A 10642-nucleotide genomic window follows, 5' to 3' on the forward strand; every position below is an offset into this window, starting at 1 on the left:
CCAAAGAGAGAGATGATTTAAAAACCTTGTGTAGTGAAGATCAGTTGGCCTAGAGTATGTGTTTACCTTCCACACCTGTAGAAAAGGACAAACTCTGCTTACAGATCACTGTTACTCTAATTGTCTTTGTCGTGAATGTATGGTACTGTATCCAAATATTCCTGACATGGTATTACAGTAGTTGCCATTAATGAAGTAATTAGATCTTCACACCATTGTAGGTAATTATTTGTAATGTGTGTGTGTGTGTGTGTGTGTGTGTGTGGTGTGTGTGTGTGTGTGTGTGTGTGTGTGTGTGTGGTGTGTGTGTGTGTTGTGTCGTGTGTGATGTCGTGATGTGAAAAATACAGCACACTCGTGTGTAATTTTCCCAGGTGTGCTGGCTGCTTTCGGCCCGGTGTGGAGGTGGAGTGGATACAACCAGGATAGGAAAGGAGACGTCTACAAGTGTGAGATCAGAGGGGCCAGTTCAGGATGTCAGAGACTCAACCTGCAGAGTAAGACAGGTCCAGCTATTTTCTATAAACAACTCTTATTCTTTTAGCAATCCTTGTGTGACTCATGTAGTCTTATCTTGTGTTTTACCATAACAGTCCTTTAAATCTCTTTGAATCCTGTCAAATCTGTCTGTCAGTCAGAATGATGGCCACAGTAGTTAGGATGGGATTTTGTTCAGAGTTGAGAGTTCTCATTGAACTCACTGTGCTCATTTTGTGTTTTAATGAATGTTAGTAAACCTCTGTAATTACACAATGAGAATGTATTCAATAACACTTTACATTAAAGTGTTTTCTTATTCCCGCATAATTATTTCCTGTAAGGACAGTGTACTAACTGTTCTTCCTCTCCTGTTACAGACTCAGTCAGCATATCAACAGTGAGTAATGTCAATGTCAACATGAGCCTGGGGCTGACCCTAACCCGTACAGCTACAGAAGATACATTTATGGTAAGCAGACTTTACATCACTACTTCTGTACAGCTGTAGGGAGGATGTGGGGAGACAGCAGGAGAGAGAGAAGGAGCTGCAACAGAGATATGGCGACCTGCTGCTGGAGAAAGAAGCTCTGCTGTCTGCCAAATTCTAACACATACATACACCATACGTGCTTACTAGACACACCAAATACATAAGACCAACACATACTATAAAAACACATTGAGTAAATGCACACACGCTGCTGGAGGTGTCTGCTAAAGCACAGGATCATAGCCACCCTCGTCTCCCTCAGCAAATCTGTGAGAGAAAAAATATTGTGCTGATCCAACCAGGACTTTGTGCTACCCTGACCCTAGCTACCCTAACCTTAACCCTAGCCACCCTAACCCTAGCTACCCTAACCCTAGATACCCTGGCTACCCTAACCTTAACCCTAGCCACCCTAACCCTAGCTACCCTAACCCTAGCCACCCTAACCTTAACCCTAGCCACCCTAACCCTAGCCACCCTAACCCTAGATACCCTAACCCTAGCTACCCTAACGCCTAGGATACCTGAGCTACCCTAACAGAACCCTAGCTACCCAACGTACCTGAGCTACCTAACCCTAGACCACTAACATAGATACCCTAGATACCCTAACCCTAGATACCCTGAACCCTAGTACCCTAGATTCCCTAACACTAGGTACCACATCTAACCTAGATACCTTAACCCTAACATAGCTACCATAACCCATAGCTACCATAACCCAGATGACCCTAGCTACCCTAACCCTAGATACCCTAGCTACCATAACCTAGCTTACCAATACACTAGATACCCTCACTAGATACCTAGATACCCTAACCTTATATACTCTGAACCCTAGAGTACCACCCTAGATACCCTAGCTACCTAACCCTAGATACCCTAACCTTATATACTCTAACCCTAGTTACCCTAACCCTAGATACCCTAGTTTACCAAACCCTAACTAGCTACCATAACTAAAGCTACATAACCCTAGATACCCTAACCTGCTACCTACTATAACCCTAGCTACCCTAACCCTAGATACCCTAGATACCCTAGATACCCTAACTTACCCTAACCCTAGATACCCTAGATACCCTAGCTCCCCTAACCCTAATCCTATCTACCATAACCCATAGCTACCATAATCCTAGATACCATAACCCTACATGCCCTAGCTACCCTAACCCTAGATACCTCTACCCTAGATACCTAATCCAAGCTACCCTATACCCTAGATACCTAACCTCTAACCATGAGCTACCCTAACCTAGATACCCTAACCCTTGGATACCGCTGAACCTAGAAACCCTAACCCTAGATACTCTAGATACCCTAACCCAGCTACCCTACTCCTAGCTACCCTAACCCTAAATAACCTAACCTAACTATCCCTAATCCTAGCTACCCTAACCTAGATACCCTAACCCTAATTCTAGCTAACCTAACCCTAGATACCCTAACCCTAGGTCCCCTACTTCTAGCTACCCTAACCTAAATAACCTAACCATAATATCCCTAATCCTAGCTACCTAAACCTAGATACCTAATTCTAGCTAACCTAACCCTAGATACCCTAGCCCTAGGTCCCTACTTCTGCTACCCTAAACCTAAATAACCTAACCATAACTATTCCTAATCCTAGCTACCCTAAACTAGGATATCGCCTTAGACCCTAGTTACCCTAACCCTAGATACCCTAGCTACCCTAACCCTAGATAACCTAACCCTAGCTACCCTAACCCTAGATAACCTAACCATAACTGTCCTAATCCTAGCTACCCTAACCCTAGATACCATAACCCTAGGTATCCTAACTCTAGCTACCCTAACCATAGATACCCTAACTACCTTAACCCTAGCTACCCTAACCCTAGCTACCGTAACCCTAGCCCGCACGGTCACAAGGGAAATGTATTCATGGTAAGCAGATTTAACCTATATCTGATTGTACAGTTGGAAAGCTCCTAGAAGATCAGTTTGGGATTGGCTGATAGCCTAAAGGTTGTTTTGGATGTTTTACCGTCTGTCTCATGCGTCGTCTTGTCTTTTCCTGGTAGACATGTGGACCTCTGTGGGCTCAGAAATGTGGCAGTCAGTATTACTACCCAGGGATCTGTGCAGAAGTCAACCCTCTCTTCAACCCCCTGTCTTCATTCTCACCTGCCCTTCAGAGTAAGAGTCCACAATCATTTTTACATGTGTATCCTTAGAATAAGAATTCTGTATTGTTGTCACCTTTGATTAAAAGTATAAATGAAATCCTACTGTATATCATATTTAACGCCCCTTTGTAATTGGAGTTATACATGGCTACCATCTTTCCAGCTTGTGGGGGTCCCATGGATATTGCTATTGTCTTGGATGGCTCTAACAGTATATATCCCTGGCCACCAGTTGTGGCTTTCCTCAAGAAACTGTTGGAGAACTTGGATATTGGACCTGACAATACTCAGGTAAGTGGGATCACAGTTGTGTACTGTACATTCATTTCTACCTGGGCTCAGGTAGAATGAAATGCCACGACTGCCATTTATTTATAGGAATTGTCAAAAGCCGGATGCAATCGACAATGCAGCTTTTAAAGGGAATGTTCCTGCGTTCTAGGAGATCTCATTCACGATAAACAATGCATATTTAGAACTTGCCTTTAAAAGCCGCATTGCCGACAACCCACTGTCGGATTGAATCCTGGCCCAAGTAAATGACATGCATTTGTCCTATCAGTTTGTTTGTTGACTTTATGTTTTTGCTTTCAGGTAAGTATTATACAGTACGCGGTTGATCCGGCTTTTGAATTCTATCTGAACTCCTACAAAACCAAAGACTCAATCATTGCGGCCGCAGCGAACATACCCCAGAAGTCAGGCCTGGAGACTAACACCTTCCGGGCCATTGAATTTGCCAGGTGCGTCTCAGTGAGCAACACTTTCCCTGCCTGCAATGCCAACATTCTCAGTAATTTCCTCTTGTTTTCTGGTAGTCAATGGGTCCTTAGGTGACTGTGACCTCATGTATTCTAAATAAACATATCCTGCCTCTGTTGACTCAACATATTTATAAAAAGACTTGAACAAAAGGATTAGAATCTCTATTTGCAAACTGAAAACCCCCCAAAGAGGAGGTTAGAATGGAACACTGGAATAGAATAGAAAGGAATAGAACACTTGGAAGAATGGAATTCAATGGAATCCAACACAATAAAATGTGTTCAGAACAAGCGTTTTAGAAGCTATTTCTTTACATGCTTATTGCTATTGACTTGGGTTTGAGACGGATGTTGCTGTTTGACACCTATTGAGTGTGCATCTCAGACGGCAGGCGTTCCTGCCTACGAACGGTGCCCGACCTGGAGCCAGCAAGGTGATGGTGGTGGTGACGGATGGAGAGTCTCACGACAAGGGCCTCAAAGACGACGTCATCGGGAAGTGTGAGCAGGAGAAGATCACCCGGTTTGGTATTGCTGTAAGTTAATATCACATTTAGCTTGACTTTATATACAGTCGGGAGAACAAGTATTTGATACACTGACAATTTTGCAGGTTTTCCTACTTACAAAGCATGTAGAGGTCTGTAAATGCAAATTAATTACTTAAAAATCATACAATGTGATTTTCTGGATTTTTGTTTTAGATTCCGTCTCTCACAGTTGAAGTGTACCTATGATAAAAATGACAGACCTCTACATGCTTTGTAAGTAGGAAAACCTGCAAAATCGGCAGTGTATCAAATACTTGTTCTCCCCACTGTATCTAGGTTTGTCTCTCTTTAGCAAAAGGCACATAGGTATACGTATATACAGTGTTGAGTGTGAGGTATTAACATTTACTGTTTGATCCCTTTATAACATGACATTTTTATGTTTTATTAATCGTCCCTTTCATTCTAATATAAATCGCTTTAAAATGTATTATTTATTATGTTTCTAGGTCCTCGGGTATTACATAAGGAATGACATCGACACTAAAAACCTGATTGCTGAGATCAAGTCCATCGCCAGTACCCCGACAGACAGGTACTTCTTTAATGTGTCAGCTGAGGAAGCTCTACTTGAGATCGCTGGAACTCTGGGAGACAGAATCTTCAATATAGAGGGTACACTACCGTTTTCTAAAGTCATTTATTCAGAATTTTTAATAGAGGTCAAATTTGTATCCATAACGAAAAAATATCGACCTATATACATTCCAACAATATGAATGGATCTTGAAGACATGTTACCTTTTAAGAAGGTAGCAGTCTTACTCTGTACAGGACAGTAAACAAAGCCACTAATCTTTTCATTGTGTGTTGTCTCGAGACAGGTACTGGGAAAGGGGGTGATTTTCAGATGGAGATGTCCCAAGTGGGCTTCAGTGCACACCAAACCAAGAAGCAGGTATGTATGGGCTAAGGATACTATCACACAAACCTCCACATGTATTTCCAACCTGTAAGCCACTATTCAGCATGTTTAAACAAGCCATTCTCTCCCAATTGTTCTAGAATATGATGATGCTGGGTGCAGTGGGGGCCTATGGCTGGAGTGGTACTGTGGTTCACTACACTCCTCAGAAATCAGACATCTTCCCCAAGACGGCCTTCGAGAACATTCTAGAGGACAGAAACCACAGTTCACTATTAGGTATGTGAGTTTGATATGTTTTACAAGTCAATATTTACTCCTTTATCTTCATTTTAAGCGGTGCTATTTTATTGTTGGTTTATCATACAGCACCAAGCCAATCTTACGCCTCTTGATTTTCCAACAATTTCTAAGCCAATTTGAATGTTTATTGGAGCTCAAACTAAATATATCTTGATTTACAGTGTGACTGGCAGTAAGACCTCTAGCACTGGATATTGATACAATCCATAATGTTCTGTTTGGCTGTTCGGTTCAGGCTACTCTGTGACAACGCTGAATGATGGCAGCACGGAGTACTACGTGGCTGGCGCTCCTCGGTCCAACCACACTGGACAGGTCATAGTGTACATCATCAACAGCAAGGGACAACCCACCGTCATAGACTCCCAGAGAGGAGATCAGGTACGAGAGTGGGACTGGCTGACAGAGAAGAGCATGTACCTTTTTTCTGGTGGTAGATGTCATAGCTTTCTATTATCTCTGTTCTCTCTATTATCTCTGTGTGATCTATCATATCTGACTTGTTAATGTTGTTATCCTTTGTTTCTGCTCACTGGTTCTGAAGATACTGTGTGTTCCATGTGCTTACTATTCTGTAGATAGGCTCCTACTATGGCAGTGTACTCTGCCCTCTGGATGTGGATAAAGATGGTGTGTCTGATATATTGCTGGTCGGCGCTCCCATGTTCATGAATGAACAGAAGAAGGAGACTGGGAAGGTCTATCTCCTCTCTTTCACCAAGGTAAGCCACACATACTGCACTCTACTGCACTGTACTGTACTATACTGTACAGCACTGTGCTGTACTTTACTGTACTGCACAGTGCTGTATTCTACTGTACTGTACTCTACTGTACTGTACTCTACTGTGCTGTACTCTACTGTGCAGTATTGTACTGTACTGTAACCTACTGTAGTATACTGTACTGTACTCTACTGTGCAGTATTGTACTCTACTCTACTGTACTGTAACCTACTGTAGTCTACTGTACTGTACTCTACTGTACTGTAACCTACAGTAGTCTACTGTACTGTAATCTACTGTACTGTAATCTACTGTACTGTACTCTACTGTACTGTAACCTACTGTAGTCTACTGTACTGTACTTTGAGATACTCTGAGATATCTACTGCAGCCCTCATCCTCCCCATACAACACCCGTTCTGCCAGTCACATTCTGTTAAAGGTCCCCAAAGCACACACATCCCTGGGTCACTCGTCTTTTCAGTTCGCTGCAGCTAGCGACTGGAACGAGCTGTAACAAACACTCAAACTGGACAGTTTTATCTCAATCTCTTCATTCATAACTCAATCATGGACACTCTTACTGACAGTTGTGGCTGCTTTGCGTGATGTATTGTTGTCTCTACCTTCTTGCCCTTTGTGCTGTTGTCTGTGCCCAACAATGTTTGTACCCTGTTTTGTGCTGCTACCATGTTGTGCTGCTGCCATGTTGTGTTGCTACTATGTTGTTGTCATGTCGTGTTGCTACCATGCTGTGTTGTCATGTGTTGCTGTCATGCTATGTTGTAATCTTAGGTCTCTCTTTATGTAGTGTTGTCTCTCTTGTCGTGATGTGTGTTTTGTCCTATATTTTTTTATTTATTATTATTTTTAATCCCAGCCCCCATCCCCGCAGGAAGCCTTTTGCCTTTTGGTAGGCCGTCAATGTAAATAAGAATTTGTTCTTAACTGACTTGCCTAGTTAAATAAAGGTTCAATCAATGTTTTTTTTTTTATACTGTACTCTACTCTACTATACTGTAACCTACTGCAGTCTACTATATGTACTGTACTGTACTGTACTCTACTATACTGTAACCTACTGCAGTCTACTATATGTACTGTACTCTACTCTACGGTACTGTAACCTACTCCCAAAGCTTTCTCATGACAATGCCCGGCACATCTTCCTAAAGCCTTTCATCTCTTTTTTGAGGGCAGACCCAATACTGTATATTTCATCTAATGCTTTCAAGTTGGTGTACACACCACAACTTCTGAGCACAGTGGTTCAGGACATTGTGAAAGAGATCATCCTGAGCACACTTACAATATATTCAAAATGAATTATTTTGCATTGGTGTTTCTAGGGCATCCTAAGTGACCAGGGGATCCTGAAGGGTCCGTCCCCGGCGGACAACGCTCGTTTTGGGATGTCCATCTCAGCGGTACCTGACCTCAACATGGATGGTTACAGTGATGTAGTGGTGGGAGCCCCGCTGGAAGACAACAACAGGGGGGTCATTTATGTCTTCAACGGGGACAAGAAGAAACTGAGGACACAGTGTTCTCAGGTAGCGACAGGACTCAACACTGTCCTCTGAATACAGACCTGCTGATGATGCAGATGGTACTCAGGCTGTTAGAATTCAGCCAACGTGAGCATTGGATGTGAGATCCAGTTGTGAGATCATCTTTAATCCTGTTCATTTCAGAGAATCCTGGGCTCCAAGCTGGACCCTGCATTGAAGTATTTTGGGCGGTCCCTTGACGCCAACTCCGACCTAAACGATGACACCATCCCAGATGTATCAGTGGGGGCTTATGGGAAGGTGGTCCAGCTCTGGTGAGATTCGCTAGGTTCTTCTCTTTTCTTTGTTTTAACCCTGTTCCACTCCCCCTCTTCAGAGGTCAACTATATCATTTTGTTTCCCACAATTCCAACACGTCCCACTCAAGTTGCCAGCTGTTCTTAGCAGCTGGCCAAATTATTTTGGGTGACAGTAACTCTAAACCAAACCAATGGAATTACAGTAGGTTGTGAGAGAAACATCCAATACTTGTCTCCTCAAGTTTTAGTTAACTGAGGGAGATGTGCTGTCTCATGGACAGCTTGGTCTTAACTGTGTCAACTACTTGAGTGTTGTTATCTTGTCCCACTCCATATGAAGAGCAAAACAGCTAGCTGAAATACTATGCTGTCCATTCCCSACTGGGTCTGACACTGCTGCTAACCACTTCTACATAGCTGCTGATGTCCATTATATCATTATTTAAAGAATGAATCAATCAATCAGTCAACCAATTAACCAATCAATTAACCAATACAGGAATGAATCAATCAACCAATCTAAAATTGACTCCTACAGTATGACTTAATGATTAGGATTAGGACAAGAATACTCAGTAGACTGTTCCTCTCCCAGGTCTCGAGGTCTGGCCGTGGTGACAGCGAGGGCGACCTTTAACCCAGACAAGGTCAACATCCTGAGTAAGACGTGCAGGGTCAGTGGGAGGCTGGTGTCCTGCTTCAATACCACTGTCTGTTTCAGTGCAACCTTCAGGCCCAACATATCTGTAGGACCTGTGGGTAAGCCCTGCTTTCCTGTGTCAATCTATCTCTCTCTCTTTCTCCTTCTCTTCCACTTCCTCTCTCTCCCCCCCTCTCTCTCTCGCTCTCTCCTTCTCTTGCTCTCTCCCTCTCCCTTCCCCTCTCCACAGTCACTGTCATATCAGTGGTCACGCTCAGTATTACAGGGGCTTCTCACATCATAGCAATGGTCTTAGCACCCTCTAATTGTGTCTTGTTGCCTCTGTTACGTCTCACCTCAGCTCTCAGGTACAACCTGACCCTGGATGCTGATCTCCAGTCGTCTCGTGTCACCTCCAGAGGTCAGTTCAGTAACTCGGAGAGAGTCCTGCAGAAAGACATCAGGGTTTCCACCAGGGAGGTCTGTGACACCTATGAGGTCTTTGTTCAGGTAAAGATAGATAATATGAAATGGTTTGATGATGGTTTKCTGAATGAAGTGTGTCTGGTTTTCCTCCTTCATCAGGTCTTATTGAATTACTGTGTTCATTTTGAATGGAGGAAGCATCCTTTCAACAACACTTAAAGGGACAATCCGCAGTTGAAACAATAACAAAGCATAACCACTCTCAAATTCATAGACAGAGCTATGGATGCAAGGACTGACCAATCCATGATATACAGTGGGGCAAAAAAGTATTTAGTCAGCCACCAATTGTGCAAGTTCTCCCAATTAAAAAGATGAGAGAGGCCTGTAATTTTCATCATAGGTACACTTCAACTATGACAGACAAAATGAGAAAAGAAAATCCAGAAAATCACATTGTAGGATTTTTTATTAATTTATTTGCAAATTATGGTGGAAAATAAGTATTTGGTCAATAACAAAAGTTTATCTCAATACTTTGTTATATACCCTTTGTTGGCAATGACAGAGGTCAAACGTTTTCTGTAAGTCTTCACAAGGTTTTCACACACTGTTGCTGGTATTTTGGCCCATCCTCCATGCAGATTCTCTCTAGAGCAGTAATGTTTTGGGGCTGTTGCTGGCAACACGGACTTTCAACCCCTCGCAAAGATTTTCTATGGGGTTGAGATCTGAGAGACTAGCTAGGGGCCACTCCAGGACCTTGAAATGCTTCTTTACGAAGCCACTCCTTCGTTGCCCGGGCGGTTGTGTTTGGGATTCATTGTCATGTGAAAGACCCAGCCACGTTTATCTCAAGCCCTTGCTGATGGAAGTGAGTGTTCACTCAAATCTCACGATTACATTGCCCCATTCATTCTTTCCTTTACACGGATCAGTCGTCCTGGTCCCTTTGCAGAAAAACAGCCCCAAAGGATGATGTGTTCCACCCCATGCTTCACGTAGGTATTGTTGTTCTTTGGATGCAACTTCAGCATTCTTTGTCCTCCAAAACACGACGAGTTGAGTTTTTGACCAAAAAGTTTCTTTTTGGTTTCATTCTTGACCATATGCATTCTCCCAATCTTCTTCTGGATAGTCAAATGCTCTTCTTAGCAAATCAGACGGGGCCTGGACATGTACTGGCTTTAAGAAGGGGACACGTCTGGCACTGCAAGGATTGAGTCCCTTGGCGGCGTAGTGGTGTTACTGAGAGCGTACTTTGGTCCCAGCTCTCTGCAGGTTCATTCACTAGGTCCCCCCGTGTGGCTTCTGGGATTTTTCTCACCGTGCTTGTGATCATTTTGACCCCACGGGGTGAGATCTTAGCGTGGGAGCCCCCAGACGGAGGGAGATTATTCAGTGGTCTTGTATGTCTTCCATTTCCTAATAAATTGCT

The 10642-nt window shown here is 43.2% G+C and overlaps 1 protein-coding gene across 1 annotated transcript in view; it reads left to right on the plus strand.

The window, feature by feature from the left end:
• Window positions 1-10642, plus strand: part of LOC111980050 (integrin alpha-2-like) — a 51029-nt gene that overhangs the window by 26491 nt on the left and 13896 nt on the right. The window contains exons 4-18 of the mRNA XM_070449562.1: window positions 406-497; window positions 858-949; window positions 3016-3130; window positions 3284-3411; window positions 3715-3863; window positions 4270-4420; window positions 4885-5050; window positions 5260-5333; window positions 5441-5579; window positions 5839-5984; window positions 6182-6325; window positions 7678-7881; window positions 8023-8153; window positions 8734-8897; window positions 9140-9288. Of these exons, the coding sequence (XP_070305663.1) occupies window positions 406-497; window positions 858-949; window positions 3016-3130; window positions 3284-3411; window positions 3715-3863; window positions 4270-4420; window positions 4885-5050; window positions 5260-5333; window positions 5441-5579; window positions 5839-5984; window positions 6182-6325; window positions 7678-7881; window positions 8023-8153; window positions 8734-8897; window positions 9140-9288 (2044 nt within the window). The remainder of the gene's footprint in view (window positions 1-405; window positions 498-857; window positions 950-3015; window positions 3131-3283; window positions 3412-3714; window positions 3864-4269; window positions 4421-4884; window positions 5051-5259; window positions 5334-5440; window positions 5580-5838; window positions 5985-6181; window positions 6326-7677; window positions 7882-8022; window positions 8154-8733; window positions 8898-9139; window positions 9289-10642) is intronic.

The sequence above is a fragment of the Salvelinus sp. IW2-2015 genome, linkage group LG20, assembly GCF_002910315.2.
Source record: "Salvelinus sp. IW2-2015 linkage group LG20, ASM291031v2, whole genome shotgun sequence".
Taxonomy (NCBI): domain Eukaryota; kingdom Metazoa; phylum Chordata; class Actinopteri; order Salmoniformes; family Salmonidae; genus Salvelinus; species Salvelinus sp. IW2-2015.